This window comes from Polistes canadensis, unplaced genomic scaffold (assembly GCF_001313835.1).
Source record: "Polistes canadensis isolate GaletaPanama2010 unplaced genomic scaffold, ASM131383v1 scaffold_6, whole genome shotgun sequence".
Classification (NCBI taxonomy): Eukaryota; Metazoa; Arthropoda; class Insecta; order Hymenoptera; family Vespidae; genus Polistes; species Polistes canadensis.
The window spans coordinates 263,702-281,382 of record NW_014569553.1 but is presented as its reverse complement, the minus strand read 5'-3'; the positions used below and the strand labels follow the sequence as shown (position 1 = coordinate 281,382).

At 33.7% G+C, this 17,681-nt stretch overlaps 3 protein-coding genes across 4 annotated transcripts; 2 read left to right on the top strand and 1 right to left on the bottom strand.

Annotated features, from left to right (window-relative positions):
- Positions 1-108: 108 nt before the first annotated feature.
- Positions 109-2,673, bottom strand: LOC106789589 (cyclin-dependent kinase 10). Of its 2 annotated transcripts, none has more exons than XM_014753940.1 (6): positions 2,347-2,673; positions 2,044-2,198; positions 1,360-1,960; positions 987-1,283; positions 749-882; positions 109-660 (listed from the first exon to the last, which is right to left on the bottom strand). In XM_014753940.1, exons 1-6 carry the CDS (start codon positions 2,381-2,383, stop codon positions 625-627), a joined length of 1,260 nt encoding a protein of 419 aa, XP_014609426.1. In that variant the 5' UTR covers positions 2,384-2,673; the 3' UTR covers positions 109-624. The 2 variants fall into 2 exon arrangements, with proteins under 2 accessions (XP_014609426.1, XP_014609435.1); XM_014753949.1 differs by having other exon boundaries at positions 2,488-2,671.
- A 328-nt stretch (positions 2,674-3,001) lies between these two features.
- LOC106789811 (claspin) lies at positions 3,002-8,645 on the top strand. The gene is made up of 7 exons (XM_014754319.1): positions 3,002-3,595; positions 3,685-3,852; positions 4,110-4,318; positions 4,402-7,163; positions 7,265-7,401; positions 7,487-7,699; positions 8,125-8,645. Exons 1-7 carry the CDS (start codon positions 3,044-3,046, stop codon positions 8,467-8,469), a joined length of 4,386 nt encoding a protein of 1,461 aa, XP_014609805.1. The 5' UTR covers positions 3,002-3,043; the 3' UTR covers positions 8,470-8,645.
- Positions 8,646-13,834: 5,189 nt separating this feature from the next.
- On the top strand, positions 13,835-15,723 carry LOC106788774 (homeobox protein 5-like). The gene has a single exon (XM_014752336.1). The coding sequence runs from the start codon at positions 13,891-13,893 to the stop codon at positions 15,418-15,420; it is 1,530 nt and encodes a 509-aa protein (XP_014607822.1). The 5' UTR covers positions 13,835-13,890; the 3' UTR covers positions 15,421-15,723.
- The last annotated feature ends 1,958 nt before the right edge of the window (positions 15,724-17,681 follow it).

The following is a 17,681-nucleotide window of genomic DNA, read 5'->3' as shown; positions in this document are numbered from 1 at the left end:
ATGAAAATAATATTAATAATAATAATAATAATATATATATATATATATATATTAATATTAATATTAATAATATATATATGTGAAAGACTGAAGTCGGCGATAGTTAGATGCACCTTATGCATATACGCGGGTGGTTTGAACATTTTTGAGCTGTAACAATACAAACTTTTATATTTAAAGAAAAAATAAAAATCAGTTTGACTGAAAAAATAAATTGCTTCTATGTTGGACTGAAAACATTTCAACCTCATCTACATATATGCGATACTTCAAATATTAAAAAAATTTTTGTATATATCATCAATCGATACGCGTGTACTAGATTAAAGATTTTATTTTCTCAAATGAAAAATTAATTAATTTGAAATTGATTAATTCGAAATTGATTAACACGAAATAGACGTAGTCATACGAAAATGTCACACGAGCAAACGAATAAAAACGTAAGTATATTCGTTTTTAAAACTATATGATACGTAAATAACGTCTTTTCTCTTTTGTCGTACATGAATACTTTATACATTAAACTTAGATATTATATTTGTAATGAAATACAAAATTTTTTTTTGTAATCCAGGAAAAATAGTTAAAAATGTTTTTGTGAAAAGAAGATTAGACTTCTGTTTATTCCACGCGTCTCTTTTTAACTAAAGATCCCAACTGTAAAATAAAACAAAATGTTTCAATAATTCGATTGATAAATCCTTTACTTTCAATTATTCTTCTATTATTACATTTCTTAACTTACTAGATCAGAAATTGCTGGTAAATTATTAGTCTGGTCTGTAACATTATTCTCTTGTTCACGATTTTCTTTAGGCGGAACAACTTTCTTCATATTTCGATGTTGAGGGAATGTTGGCATAAGTTTTGGATCGCAGGCTGTCGAATAAATAAATAAATATTAAATTTCTGTAATATGTGATACTTGGTACAAGTAAGATAATTTTATTGTAATTATATATAAGTTTATAAATTATACTAACGTAATGGTGCTTCTTTGAAGTAACTGCTTTGTAAGCATTCCTCCGCAGTTGCTCGTTTCTTTGGATCATACATGAATAAAAAGTTTAATAATCTCAAACCAGCTGCACTTAACCAAGGGAATCTTTGTTTTAAATTATTATACGGTTGTTGTTTAAGAGTAAAATTCTGTAAGACCGGTAAAGAATTAAACTCTGGCCAAATAGCTTCACTGGGTGTACCCAATAAATCAACTATTAATTCCAGTTGCTGAATTTCTGTACGTCCAGGTAAAAGAGGCCTATGACCCAACAGTTCTCCTAATATAAAAGAATATATGAATAATAAATTAACGTATTCATATATTAAATAATAAGCAGTATTATTATTATTTACCTAATATACATCCAGCAGCCCACATATCAACTGAAGTTGTTTGTGTCTTTGCTTGTAATAACAATTCTGGTGCTCTATACCACAATGTTACTACTCTGGGAGTCATTGGTTTTAAAGGTAATCCAAACCATCTAGCAAGTCCGAAATCAGCTATTTTAACGCATCCTTTATCGGTCATAAGAAGATTTGAAACTTTCAAGTCTCTATGTACGATAAAGTTATGATGCAAATATCTTAGGCCCTTCAATACTTGCAAGACAATACATTTGACTTGACTTTCCGAAAATGGAGCCTGCATGTTGTCCAATAAACTAGCCAAATCTTGTTCGCAATATTCCATCGCGAGGAATATACTTTCTAAACTTCTTCCAACGACGACTTCTCTCAAGTGAACAATATTTTCATGACGACAAGATAGAAGAACAGAAATTTCTCTCAGACCGCTTACTGGCAATCCATCCTTTTCATGTTCCATTCTAACTTTTTTAAGAGCAACAACTTTGTCATTTTTGGTATCTCTAGCTCGGTATACTATTCCATAAGTACCCTCACCAATGCGATTCAATTTTTCAAACTCCGATACAAATCGACATTTTCCAAGCTGGTAAATGTGAAATGATAAAATTTTATTATTAATATACTGTAAAACAAAATGTAAATTTATACAATAATAGGAATAATTACAATATCTTGATCAGGTATTTCCATAGGCTTGCCAGTTAAGAATGAAGTTAAAACACCCTTTCTCGTAATGGGTGCAGATGGATCTGGTCCAGCTTCGGACGCTGCTTTTTTATCAGTGTCATTGTTTTCCACAGATTTCTTCTCTATAGCCTCGTCTAAAATGTAATGGTAATATACATTGAAATTGTTTCTTTGTTCTCTAAACATATATTAATAATAATAATAATATTGAACGAACATTATTCGTATATTATATAGACACTGAATACATCAATGATGCAATAAATAAACATTTTATTATACCTTCAAAGCCTGAAAAAAAGGATGTCTCAAAATTCATAATTCCTTGATATTTATACTCCTCACTCTCTGTAAACGCTTGTTCTGAACTTAACCTCTTGTACCGGTATTTTTAGTACACAACGTTACAGTATTTAGACATACCTTTTGTCATATTTGCTGCTGTATATATGGGTTATTAAGTATTTTTTATTATATTTTCCCTTTATTTAAGCATTTACGCTTCAATAAACTAAATTATGTTTCAATTAAACTGATGGTTTAACTTTTACCGATAAATTCACACCGATGAGAACCTATTCAACGCGTACGTTTCTTACCAACATTATAAATATGAATATAAATTTGCAAATTCATTTATATTTTCAAAAAACATATGAATAATTTAATTAGTTAAATAAAAATGACTTAGCATTTTTAAAACTCTATACAAAATATAATGCACATAAATGTAATAACTCTCGAATAATATGCTTCATTCATAAGACCTTAAAAAAAATGGTGTATATATGGGAAAATACACTAGGAATCTGCTTCGATTAGTAACTTTTTAATTTTTAAAGTTGTTAACGATTTGGCGGCAGTATGTACATACATTCTTTTGTGCTTCACGTGTAATCAGACAGTATGTTTTTAAAGTAAATTTGTTTATCCATTTGTTATTTAATTTAATCTTCGTTTTATTTTCTCTATAATAAATATGGCAACTGTTATTGTGGAACAAAATAATAATTTACAACACAGGGACGTTGATGATAATGAAGAGTTAGTTATTAATGATAACAATAAGGAGAATTTAATGAATGAAATTATAAAAACATCTTGTGATAATATTACACATAATCAATCCAAAGATGATAGTTTGGAAAAAGTTCTAAAAGAAATGAATTCTGAAGTTATAGCTAACTGTGATAATGTAGATAATAATATTAAAAGTGTCTTAGATTCAGATAATACAGATAAAGATATTTTATTGGAAAGTAATGATCAAATTAATATAGTTAAATCATCATCGAAGAAGTATTCAAATGTTATAGACAGTGATTCCGAAGACAGTGATATTGGTATTTCTTCATCGCATAGGAGGAAAAATGTTATTGACGATGACTCAGAATCTGTTATTTCTAATGTTAGTTCAGAAAAAAATATTATTAAAAAGAAGAAAAACAAGATAATGTTAATTGATGATGATGATGATGATGATGATGATTCTGTTAGCGCATCTCAAAATTCAATAGAAAAAAAAGAAAGCGTAAGTTCAGTTTTTATATTACTGATACATTAATTACTTATGTATACAAATAATGGTAATCATATAATGAATTTGTTATAACTATTTAGTCCAATAAACCAGTAAAAAGATTTGAAATGCTGGTTGATAGCGAGTCAGATGAAGATGAAATTCAACCGTCAACTTTTGTCGAAAATGATAACAAATTTACGGTATTAAAAAAGGGAAATAAAAGTATGACCAAGTCAACGAGTAAGAAGAAAGAAAGCATTAGGAAAGTAAGTAGAGTATAATTTTTATTAAGGGAAAACACCATTTAGAAGATTAATTCTTCTATGTATTGATTTTTCTGGTTCACTGACAGCATATGGATGTAAACTTTAATATATAATTTTTGCTCAGAGCTGCATGCCAAAGTCAATACTATATTTTGTGCCCGTTTTTGTCTCAAACATTATAATGCAAAGGATTAATTTTATGTGTGTGATACTATAATTAATTATCATATAAATTATTCATAAAATTATTATTTCAGAGTTCAATCAGAGCTTCTAAAAATGAAGCAATGAGACAAATTCATAGTGAAACTCAACGATTAATTAGAGAAACTGAATTATCCTTACCATATCATAGACCAAAACCACGAACATTGCAGGAATTTTTAAATAGAAAAAAAGTATCCGTAACTCTTCCCAATGCACCTACGACTGCTACTAAACTCAAAATGTCTTCTGCTATTGTAAGGTAATATCTTCATATTTCATACTAAATATAAATATTTTTAAATTATTTATCAATCAATTGTTTCTTTTCTTTTTTATATATAGCAAAGTACTTGAAGATAAAGAAAAAGAAGCAGAAGAATTTTACAAATCTTCTGATTCGGATGAAGAAATAGGGAAAGTAGAAAATCCTATTTCTGAACTTACAATCAAAGATGCTAGCACATCTCCAGTTGGGAATGGAACGACACTTTTAAATGATGCCGATTGTATTTTTATTGAAAATGTTGAAAAGGTAATGACTAATGGTACCAAAAGTTCTTCCATTAACGAAGATATTTCACATTGCGAATCCACTGTAAACAATATTTCAGAAGGATTATTTATTGATAATAATGAGATAAAAGATACAGCAGATTTAAGTGATAAAATAGAAAAAACTGATTTATCAGAGAATATTATCCATGATCATAATAAAAATGATGAAACAATTGTACAAGAAATAATAAATAAGTTACTGGATCTAGTGGAATGTGAAGTTAAAAAATACGACGAAGATATATTAGAAAAAAATATTGTATTGGAAAAGACAAATGAAATATGTTTAGAAGAAAAAGAAAATGAAGTATTGGAAGCTATTGATGCAAATATTTCATTGCACGAAAATGATAATGATAAATTGCATGATCAAGCTAGCGATGATAACCGAGATATAGAAACCTCTGTGTTGGAAAATACAATAGAAAAAACAGCGGAGTGTGTACAAGGCTTACCGTTACCAGATTTTGTCGTTGAAGAAGAAAACAGTGCTAGAAAACAATTACTACTAGATATTAAAAAAAATGTAGAGCCACGATTAAAAGGCTCTCCAGGTATGATAATTGATTTATCGCGTGACGTAAAACCAAACAAGAAAGGCGTGGAAAATTTAATAAATAGATTTTTTGTCAAACATACTGCGGGCGATAAAAATGCAGAAGAAACAACCGAAATAAATGTTCTTCACATAGAAAATACTACCGATGGATTAAAGGCAGTTAAACGTTCGCTTTTATATAAAAAGCCAATTATTGAAAAAGAAGATCCAGAATTATCTAAGCCTGGAGCTAAATTGAAACGTCTGAAAGAAAACCTGAAACTTAAAATGGCTATGAAACGTAACGAAGAATGGAAACAAAAGGAGCAAGAGGAAAAGGATAAGGATGAATTAGAAGAAGACGATGTAGGCATAGATAATAACGAGATTGAAGAAAAGTTACTGGATGAATCTAGCACAAGCGGAGAAAGTGAACCAGAAGAGAACGATATACCAATGGTAGATAAAAAATACAAGTCTTTGTGTGAATTTGCGGACGATGAAGCAATGGAAAGTGAAATTGAAGATGATGATAATGAAGTGGAGGAGGAGAAAGAAGAAAATGAAGAAGAGGAAGAAGAGGAAGAGGAAGAGGAAGAGGAAGAGGAAGAAGAAGAGGAAGAGGAAGAGGAAGAGGGAGAGGAGGAGGAGGAGGAGGAGAACAACGATGATAATAATGAACAAAATAATGAAGACACAAATGATGAAAGTATTGGCATTAAAAAGAAATGGAAACCGAAGAGAATCATAAAAGCGTTTGAAGATGATTCTAATTTGTCGTCGTCAAAAAGTTCAATGGGTGAGACTAATGAAACGAAGAAAAAAGTTTTTAAAAGAAATAAAACAGACGTGGATATATTTGAAACGATTGATGATAATTGTCAAAGTCAATGGAACAGCGACGAAGAAAATTATATTTCAATTTTTCAAAAAAATAATCAACAATCAGATTTAACGCAAATATGTAAGACGCCATTGATTAAAACAAATGTTCTTGATTTTGTATCTCCGATTACTCAATTAACAATACTACATGCAAACTCGAATTCTTCTAAAAAGAATTCAGCTAAGAAAGAGTTTGTATTTGGTAATGATGTCGATTCATTATCTCAAACGCCATTCGATACATCTAAAAATCGTTTTAGTATAGATAAGCGATTAGGACCACAAAAAAAGCTTTTCGATGACTATAACGATGTAGCTAATGACGAAGATCTCATGCAATTATGTTCAGGAGCATTTCCATCTATGCAGATGATGAAATCAAATCCAATATCATCGGAACAAACATCTTCATTGACAATGAATGAATTCAACAAAGATATGTCAGACGTATCAAAATCAGACAAAAATATATTGTTTGAAAACGACAATTCTCAAGACATAACGCTCTTTTTGGAAGAAAATTCTGTTTCACCTAGCAATAATTATAAAGATAAAGAAAAAGAAGAAGAAAATTCGAAAAACGCCGAAGCTACGTGGAATAAATTATCGGTCATATTATCGTCTGACAGCGAAGATGATTCTAATCACAAAGGTAAAGTAAAAGTAATGAAAAAACATCCTAAAAAATTAGAATTATCCGACGACGACGACGACGACGACGACGAGGAAAACGATAATCGTCGGGTTAACGTAGAATCGGATGAGGAAAAAGTAAACGACGATTACGTTGATTACGATTCCGAGGAAAATGAAGTTGTTCAACCGAAGAAGGGCAAGAATAAAATTGCTGCTGAATTTTTGGAAGAAGAAGCCGAGTTGAGCGAAAGCGATTGGAATTCCGCAGACGAGGATGAACAAGATTTGGATAAATTGGAAATAGAGGAAGGAGACGAGGATGATATCGATGAAAATAAAGTGCATAATCAATTGGAAAAAATTCATATGAAACAAATGTTAGATCAGGATCAAAGGGAGGTGAGAATGTTACAAGAATTATTATTCGAGGATGGTGATTTGTATACCGAGGGTAGCGGACGAGAAAGAAAATTCAAATGGAAAAATATAGGTACTTTTAAATATCAATATAATATTAATAGAAATGTTCTATGTATTTGTGGAATATATTTTGAAAATTTATTTCAATAATTTTATCACGTTCACATCTAGATAAACTTGGTGATAATAACGATGCTTCTAATGTCAACGATGATACGGACGCCGGATTCGATGCGCAAGAAAACGAGAATGAATTAGAATGGTGCAAACTTCGGCACGAAAGAGACAAATTTATCGAGGAGAAAAAGGTATAAGGAATAAAAAAGACAAAAATATTCTATTCTTATGAAAGTTAATTAAAACTCGATGTGGACAATTTAATTAATTTTGCAGAAAGCAGTAGACAAAGAGATCGAAGAGGATTTGGAAAAAAGTGAAATCTTTAATTTTGGCGTGAAATTATTGAAAAATAAAATCGAATCTAAACAATCGGAGAAAAAGGATTGTTTGGAAAATAATTTGCCTATGATAGAACCGATAATGCCACGTAATTTAACCGATTTATTGAACTCACCTGCATTAGAAGGAAGGAGAAGCGTGATTAAAGTAAGTAATTATTCTAACGTATAATAATTAATACAAAATAAATTACGTTATTACTTTATCAATACATATTTATTATTAACACGTTCGAGACCGGCAAAGTAATCTTAAAGTAATTCAAAAATCTGTAATTAAATATTGGCAATGTGATCCTCCTATGCCGTTGAATAATAAATTTTAATTACTTCATTTGTTTTATACAATTTCGTTTGATTGTTACAATATTTAAATTGTAGTATTATTTTGTTAAAAATATGTGTTTTATATTTCTCAAGCCATTATTCGTGCGGTTTTCAGTTAAACTAACTCTGGTCGCGAATCTAATTAACATATGCGTATAAATATTATTATAAAAAAAGAACCAAGTATATATATATATATATATATATATACATTTAAAAATGTAATTATTACATTGATCGTTTCAGACAATTATGAAAAAACGTTCGTTGTTATCACGAGGAGAAGAGGAATTGGATCGTCTAGCCAAAAGAGTAAGACTGAACGATACGATCAATTTGGCGCCAATGAATACTAAGAACTTTGTGTTCGCGCATGTAACCCCGTCGACGAAGACAACCGATGACGAAGAAAACGAAAATATCCGCAAAGAAAATGAAAACGAGTCGACGTCGAATGAGAAAAAGTTCCAACGTAGAAAGAGGAAGGCGGTGGCGTCGGCGTCGGGTTTGGCGTCGGGTAGTATAACGACGCCTAAAAGAACAATGAAACAACAAGAAGGAATGGATAAGAAAAGAAAGAAAATATTTTAATATAAATACAAATTTTTATATATATATATATGCATATACGTACCGGTTATATAGTTGTATAATAATTTTATTCTTATATATTATATTTCGATGTTAGAGAGGCTACGTTCGAAATATTGTAAATATCGTTATTATTATTATTATTACTATTATTACTATTATTATTATAAGCGATCTACATGCATAATACATTGAAATATAATACTATTTTTTATATATCCTATATATATATAAATGTGTTACGAATTTTCTATGTATATGCACATGGTGGTGCATGTGGTGTTGTATGATTGACATTGGCTACATTTCTTTTTTTTGGACAGTAAAACAAAGGAAACACCGTTGGTCGGAGACGGAAAAAAAATAGAAAGAGAGAGAAAGAGAGAGAGAGTGAGCGTACTCATAGTAACGAGAGCCGTAGTACATTTGTTCGATAGCAACTCTCATTCCGGTTCATCCGATATCGTCGTCGTCGTATGAGGATAGTGCTATAGGTATCTCTCGTGTAACGAATGTGTGTGAGTGCGTGCGAGCACCGTTGTTCACTCTCGCGCGTTATACACCGGTATTGGAAAATAATCCGAACAATACGGCATGGAGCGTATGTTTAATGTAACTCTATCCAATAATGCACGTCCTGGCCTAGGGCAACCGAGTGCCCCTCGTGCACGCTCGGCAAACACGACACGAAAGGTAGGGCTGAGGTGGACACACAACCACGCGTCGTAGTGGTGACCTGACTCATCACAAGAACACATTCCATTTACTATATACTTACAATTTAATCGCATGACTTCGCCCTGGATGGATGGAAATACGTGCGTTTTTCTTCTCTCTCTTCAAATATTTCTAACGGTTTCTTTTAAATCCTTGAGACTACTGCGAGATGGTTGGTAGTAGTCGTCGTCGCTTTCTTCTTCTTCTTCGTTACGTTGTTAAAAATTCCGATCGTCGTTTCAGAACGCTTAGAACTTGCTCGCGTATATTCAAAGCTAACAAATTGTACAAAGAATACGAAAGATATATGAATAAACAATAGTGGACGACGATGATGATTATGATGATGATAATGACGATCTTCCTTTTTAATTCTCGGTCAGAATAACAGATTGGCGTGTACCACAAAGTAATAGACGGCTGGGTTGGTTCCACTTCATTTAGGCTACTCCTGGCTTTAAGCTAAGAGACGAAGAAAAGAGAAAGGAGGGAAGAAGGGGAGGAAGGATTGAAAGAGAGGAGTAAGGTAAAGAGAGAGAGAGAGATAGATAGATACGGTAGGAAAAGACTGGAAGAGCGTTGAGGACTGCGGTGGAAACGGGGAATGAGGGTGGTTTGTTGCGTAAGCCGATTAGAGCATCACGGCAGTCACTCCTAGTCCGTGCAGGGAGGAGGAGAAGGAGGAAGAGGGTGGGTGGGGTGGTAGCTGGGTGGTGTATGCCCAGATCACGTTGATGCTCTCCGCGAAAGGTGGATTGGGAGGTTGAGCAGCGTGCAAGCCGAACAGTCAGGCAGAGACACATTAAAATCGCATAAAATATGTACACGCATCCCTCACCCTCGCCCATCACCCTTCTCCCTTCCCACTCCATCCCTAACCACCATCCTACGTCCTGTAGTATAGTACCATGTTTTCGAACTGGTGCTTGCTTGCTTGCTTGCTTGCTGCTTCTACGAAAGCACTCGCTTACATCTGCTCGTACGCGAAAAGCTTACTACTATTCCGGACCCATCTTCTTTCCTTTACCCCTGCCTCCCTTCTAACCCCTTTATCCATTCTTTTTTTATCATCATCTTTTTTCCTTTCTTTCTTTTTTTCTTTCTTTCTTTTACTTTTCAAGACGAGCACCAATACAACCACTCTTCTCCTTTAAATATAGAAAATTACGTTTATTCGTTTTAGATGTACATTATAGTCACATTTGTTTAATAATTTTACAAAGCAATTTTTTAAGCATTGATACTATTTATTTATTACACACGTATATTACGTGAATGTTGGTTCTCATTGTTAGGAAATAACGAATAAACGAACGATTTATTATTTTCATTTAGACGTGTGACGAATTTTAGTATTGGAATGGAATAAACCGTAGATTCGGTGAATTTAACAAGATAGTTATAACTACGGCACGTTGTCCTCGTTATTATGTCTCGTTATCAGTGTTACATCAATGTTATACGTATCGATAAGTGAACGAACGATCATTTCGGAACGAGACCATTCATTCAGTAAATCGTTTGTATCATTCATTATTGGTTGCTGTTGGTCAAAGTACGAAACAACCGAAAATAATGTAGAAAAAAAATGCGAAAAAAAAGGGGTGGAACGAAAAAATGAATAAACGAGGAAGCAAACAAAAAAGGAAATAAAAAAACCCTTCTTTTTTGTTTTTGTAAATATTTTCCACCCCCCCTACGTAATAATAGTACATAGTACAATATATATATTGTTTGATTTTATATCCGCACGAACATTCTGCGGAGATTAGCCGACGAAGCAAGCACGGGTGCGCAACACGTAGGAAAACGTTTTACGTAGTATCAAATAATTATTGGAAATCCGTATCGATTGACCTCCATCCTCGCACCCCCATACGCATATTTTACTTACATACACGCACACACACACACATATACATATCTGACATATTAGTTGGAATAATATTTGCGGATAATAATGGACTCTACGGTACCCACCTGTTTTCGTTCGTACGCCGGAATGATTACGTGAGATAATCTATAACGCCGATGCCGAATTAATCCGTACAGAATTAATGTCTGAACGTTTCGACTCCTACTACCTTTATCTCCTCTTTTGCATCTATATTTTGTAATTTATTTTTTTTCTTTTAAACAATATCTATCTACCTATCTATCTATCTATCTCACATAATATATATATATAATATCTTTCAATTATTAAATAAGATATTCTAAATACGTGTTATGGTGGTGGTGATAGTAATGGTGGTGGGGGAAGGGGATCAAATTCATATGTACTTTTTTTTTTACTATAATACAAAAGTTCTTCGTACGTTTATTTTGTTGAAACTTTATCTTTGAAACTGCATAATGGGGATTGTTTCTTTTCGTAAAATTTACTTTTTTTCTTTTTTGGAAATATCGATAATTTAAAAAAGTTCTCAAACTTTTGGCTCAACCCAATATTCATTTTCCCTTTTTCGTTTCTTTTCGTTTATTTTCTTTTTTAACCATCGAAACTAACCAAGCGTGTTTCCACTGATAATAATTGGCCAATGATTGCGTTGATTGGTCGAACTGTCGAGTTATTCTTCGAAGGTGGAGAGAAGCAAGCACATCGATGGATAGCAACGTCTTGAGTGCATCTCAACAGGCTCTCGTCCAATTACAGAGCGTGATTGTCCGACCTTCGTAGATCCCACAAGGGGGTGCGGATTAACTAACGGAATCGGCTGATCTTCTTGCATGTATGGGTACAGTCGTACACGTACATACATATGCACCCCCACCCTCCCACAACAACACACGTGAATCTTTCGCAGACGAATGTTGGTTGACATACATAAGTGACATTAACGTAGGCCCATTATAAGCCTAGGAATTATTTATAAAGATTAATCCACCCCAGTGTCTCGATGATTATTTATATATAATTAAGAAGATCAAAAGATTATAGGCAAGCCGCAAACGTCGCACCGATCGAACGAACCTGACGAATTTCAAAAAATAATTAACAATAAATATCCCGTGTAATAAATCGGCCGTAAAATTCGTAAAAGTATTTCATTGCTCGAAGAGTGTATTACAACCATTGGTTTTATTTGACTTCCATTTTTTTTCAATTGGATAACTCGAACGTGTGGTGTATTCTTTCGAATCAAAATTATTAAAAGACATTCGTTTGACATATTCTCTTTTCGTAAACTGAACGTAATTTTGTTCTTCCTTGTACTGCATTATTACCCTTACGGTAATATAAAAAAGAAAAAAAAGTAAAATACGATAAAAATGCTCGTTTGTGTATTTGTCATTTTTGATGATCTACTTGATTGATCAAAACCCAACGAGATTTTAAATTACTTCTGAAGTATCCGTTGCTAAAATGTAAAATGATTTTAAGATTTAGAGTAAGCTCATGTCAGAGGTATCAGTAAACGCGACTAAACAAAATTACTTTTCAAATAACCTAATATGATTCGAATATTGTTGATGCCTATTCCCAGGAAAGAAAAAATAATAATCGATCGAGCGAAAAATGTAGGTAGAGGACGTGAGATGGTAGGATGTAACTTTAATAGTTAAAAAAAAAAAAGAAAAGAAAAGAAAAGAAAAAAACAAATTACGAAGCGTAGCGACAGCGTGAGAGAACAATGACGTGAAACGTTACGTTATATGGGGAGAGTCGGGTATACAATTAAAGGTATGCTATGCAACCGTATAATTGCACCTTATCTTACTCCTCACGCACGATCCCTCCCCGATCTCTCTCTCTCTCTCTCTCTCTCTTTTCTTTTATTTTCTTATTTAACGCGGGTTTATTATTTCTACGTTAATGCTACGTTATATCATAAAATTCATGAAACATGAATCAACGACATTTCGATTATAATATAGAACAAAGTTGAAATCATTTTTCATTTATAATCCAACGCTTCCTTCTTTACTTGGATTGATGAAATAAAACAAAAAAAAAAAACAAATAAAAGAGAAAAAGAAGAGTTTATAATTGAAAGACAGTGTTACCAGTTGGATTTAATCAAATACATTTTGATAGAATATTAGAAGAAGAAAATTACGAGAGTTGGGTTGCTCGTACAGCTGGTAAAGAAAGAAGTACAAGTAAGTAGACAGAACATGCAGGAAGGAAGGCAGGCAGGCAGGCAAGCAGCGTCTACCCGCGTCTGCCCGCGTCTGGTCGTTTGGCGAGGGGCGTCGGGCGTTTAAATGAGCACGCGCCCGAACACAAAAGAGGGGAGGATAAGGTGGCCGACCAATAGGAATCGAGATAGCAGTTAGCTCCCGGGCGGAGCATAGGGATATACGAGACGTGGCACGAGCGTCCTTCTGTCAAACGGCGTCCGAACGCCGAGGTGGAGGGTCGTGTCGTTGCAGCTTTTTAAAATAGGCTGGATTTTAAACGAAAACATATCATCGACAGGTTGGCGAGATACCACCAGATTTAGTTAGTTTTTATCATTTTCATTTTTCTTATTGATATTAGAGATTTTTTATATAAATCATGGAGAAGAGGAAGCTGTTCGAATCACTTAGGAAGAGTACCTCGTGAAAATTCAATCAAGGACAAATCAAGCACGAGGAAATTAATCCTCGAAAGAGAGGGAGAGAAAAAAGGGAGAGAGAGAGAGAGAGAGGAAGAGAGAGATAGAAAGATAAAGATCTCGTGAAAGAAAGAAAAAAAAAGAAAGAAAAGGGGGAAAGATGTTACACAGTACTTTGCCCCGGGCGTTTCTCGCTCCCGGGTTAAACTATTTCGGTTATTACGGAGAGGAAGTTCATCATCCTTATGCGGCACCGCAAACGAGCTGGCACATACCAACGGACAACGCAGCTAATACGTACGGTAGAATATCTGAGCAACATCAGACCGTATTACGCGGTTGGGAATCATCGAGACCTTCGACACCTTGCCCATTGGATTTGTCCCTGAAAGCACCGGTTACACCCAACACGCCTAGGACAACCACCGAGGATGCTGCTATCGAGGTAGATGACGAGGAAGACAGGAGGATTCGCGAGGAGGCCCAAAGACGAGCGGAAAATCGAAAATATCGAACGGAGAGCGAAAGCGTTGATCCACTTTTGATCGAAGAAATCGAAATCGAACCTCAACGTAGTTCGTCAGCTCACAGTCAACGCAGTTATGACAGACATTTGGCATCATCAAAAGAAAATGGTTTGCACGTTCAGGAAGTATTCGATAAGGCTCGGTTTCCTGATGAGACAACCACTCGATTGCCACCACCTTATCCGAACAATGACGCTATTCAAAAATATCATCAATTGCAAAATCAAAAACTATTATTGAACAGTCCGACACGATTGCAATCGATACAATCTTACCATCAGCAACTTTTATTGACACCGCAGCATCATTTTCAAAGTATACACGCACCTATGACCCCACCGAGTACTCCATCGCCACCCCAATGTCCAAGAAGGAAGACCAGAGAGGAAGACGTATCTTCGCCATCCAGTTCGATGATAAACGTTAACGTTACTCCCCGACAAAATGTATCGTCCGAGAAGCCTACGCCAAGACCAAAAAAGAAACACGCGAGGAGACTTAAATTCGACGAGGATACGAGCAGTCCTGTTTCCGGAACGGTAATATTAGGACCGGACGAGGCAGTGGTTACCGGTGACATTGATCCAGCTTTCAACATCGTCGAAGTCACCGAAGAGGCGCGGGCCGAACTGGCTAAGATCGAAAATCGGCTTGGCCCGTATCAGTGTAAGCTCTGCAGGCAATTACACGAGGACGCATTTCAATTGGCTCAACACAGGTGTTCCAGAATAGCTCATGTTGAATACAAGTGTCCGGAGTGCGACAAGAGGTTCTCTTGTCCGGCTAATCTTGCCTCCCATCGTCGTTGGCACAAACCGAGATTACCGAACGGAGAATCGATTACCGGTGGTTCTAATTCATCGACACCGAGTACCAACACGACAACCGAGATATCTTGCACCAGATGTGACGCCAAATTCAGTCGGCAGGCTGCATTGAGAAAACACATTGCCAATCAACATCCGGAAAATGTTCTTAACGCCAACATCAACAGCAATAGCAATAGTAGCACTAACAGTAATAGCAGCAACAATACCAGCAATAACAACAATAACAACAATAATACCATCAAAAACATCACCCTAGACGATTCGGAAACTGCATCCAAGTTGGACAGTAGCCAGCTCGGTATACAGAGTCTTTCGAGCAACGTGATGCCCTGACACCAGTTTCCTGCTCGACCCCTACCTCGACGACCTGGATTTTATTGGAGATACGGCCTTGACTTGTAAGACTCGTACTACTTCAGATTACTTCTTATACTACTTCGTTCTAATTCAGTACTAATCAATAGTACTTCTACTTCTTATTATATACTTCATATTAATTCACATCCTTAAAATCTGAATGATTATATTTCCAAAACGTTATTCAACGATTAAGTTTCGAATACGTGAGTAAACAATCAAAATACTCCAAAATTCGATCTCTTCAATTGAAACAATTTATTATTACGGGGATCTGAAAGTAAAAGTAAAGGCTGAAATGTATTTTAAAATCGAAAGAAAAGAGAAAATTAAGAGAAAAATAAATAGAAAAATGAAAAAAAAGAAAAAAAAAAAAAAGAAAGAAAATATGAAAAAAAGGGAAGAAAGAAAGAGAGAGAACAAAGATAGATGATCGTGAAAAAAAGAAAAACGATTATTTCGAAGATTCGCGTCCATCGCGAGAAATGATTTCAAACGACGGTTTCGTTCAATTTTTCACTGGCACAAAACGACACAAGTATTAATTATTATTATTATTATTTTATTAGATATATAAGCGTGCTATAATAATTGCCAAAGAAATAAATAAAAAGGAATTAATAAAGAGTAAAAGGGGGAAAAAAAACTCTCGGTATGGTATATAAATATAATGAAATGTGCTTTTTCTTGAAAGAAAAGAAAAGAAAAGAAAAGAAGAGAAAAGAAAAAAAGAAAATGAGCGCGCGTTATAATATTATAGTTTTGAGTTTGTAAATTTTCTGTAAAAGTGGTAATTGATCTTCGAATGGGGTTTTGTTCGATGTAAATGTGTAGATAGTGAGGGTAGGTCGGGTTGTAGGGTGTACATAGGTAAAGTGAAGAAGGAAGAGAGTATGGGGTGGATGAGGATGAGGGTGGTGGTGGTGGCGTAGGGGGATTCAGAGGGGGTGGTGACGTATCGAGCGTGAAGATCTCGATTCGTGTTGAGAGCGTTAAATTCTCTTGCTCGTTTCGGTCTCTATTACGGTTAATAACGATAATAATAATAATCAATCGCATTTCATATATTATATAACTTCATTAATAATATTATAAATACATTAGAAATTGTTTTTATTTTTTTTTTTTTTTTATTTTTTTTTTATTTTTTTAATTTTTTTTTAAGATATATCTCAAATGTATAACAATAACAACAATAATCGAACGTTCAGAAGATGATACGATTTAAAAAACGTATCTAACTGTCGTCATACAGCTAAATATCAAAGATAGTTAAGGATGTTAAATCAAACGACGTTTATAGTTTTAAAAACGAGCGAATCTTCTTCTCTCATTCAACGAGTTACTCTTTATCTAGTCGTGCTTTGTTTCATTTTTTTTTTTTACAAAGCTAATATAATACCATTAATAAGTCATGTATTATAATTATTATATATTATTATTATTATTATTATTATTTTTAAGGAGAAATTGTTTGTTGTTTCCTTTAGAAACAAATATCAAAGTACCACTAGTCGTAATATGTTTCTTCTTTTTTTTTTTTTATCTCCCATAAGATATATATGGGAAGGAATTTCTAGTCAAGAGTTTCTCGTTTTTAACCCGTTTTATTATAAAACAGGAGAATATTATTTTCATTCGCATTTATTGCCACTTTGGTGATTTCGATATAATCAATTATTTTGTCTTTCGTTGTAATTTTAAAAAAAAAAATAGAAAAAAAAATAAAGAAATTAGAATACTTTTACTTACATAGAGTACACAACGAAGATTCACATTTTCAAAAAAATAGAGCGTGTAAAAACGAAAGGGTTAAATACGAGAGAATGATCCTAGTCGATAATTAAATATTACGAAAACGATGAAAAAATTCGAATGATTTTGAAATTGATATTACCGACGATATTACCGTCGTGAATTGAATTAATGTGTGTGTGTGTGTGTGTGTGGGGAGAGGGAGAGAGGGAAAGGGGGTATAAATTAAGAATAAATTTCGTATTCTCTAGAGATGATTTTAGCAGGATAAAACAGGATAAAGAGTGTTCTGTTGCATATTCGTGATACTCGTAACGCACACTTTCTCGAAAAAGCGAAATATAACTATTGTATTATATTATATAATAGTGCTTTTACGTTTCATCTTTTTGCCCGTTGTATTATATATTCTTCGTTCTATTGTGTTTTAGAATGGAAGAGTATCATTTGATAATAGAAAATCCAATAAGTATATATATATA

What these genes read in the sequence shown, in the direction of transcription:
- LOC106789589 (XM_014753940.1), bottom strand. Translation starts at nt 2,383, where the DNA reads ATGAATTTTGAGACATCCTTTTTTTCAGGCTTTGAAG. An exon ending in GGCTGCTGGATGTATATTAG is followed by an intron (nt 1,284 to 1,359) that starts GTAAATAATAAT and finishes CTTTTATATTAG; the next exon opens with GAGAACTGTTGGGTCATAGG. An exon ending in TACCAGCAATTTCTGATCTA is followed by an intron (nt 661 to 748) that starts GTAAGTTAAGAA and finishes TTTATTTTACAG; the next exon opens with TTGGGATCTTTAGTTAAAAA.
- LOC106789811 (XM_014754319.1), top strand. Translation starts at nt 3,044, where the DNA reads ATGGCAACTGTTATTGTGGAACAAAATAATAATTTACAACACAGGGAC. An exon ending in ATTCAAATGGAAAAATATAG is followed by an intron (nt 7,164 to 7,264) that starts GTACTTTTAAAT and finishes GTTCACATCTAG; the next exon opens with ATAAACTTGGTGATAATAAC. An exon ending in AATTTATCGAGGAGAAAAAG is followed by an intron (nt 7,402 to 7,486) that starts GTATAAGGAATA and finishes TTAATTTTGCAG; the next exon opens with AAAGCAGTAGACAAAGAGAT.
- LOC106788774 (XM_014752336.1), top strand. Translation starts at nt 13,891, where the DNA reads ATGTTACACAGTACTTTGCCCCGGGCGTTTCTCGCTCCCGGGTTAAAC.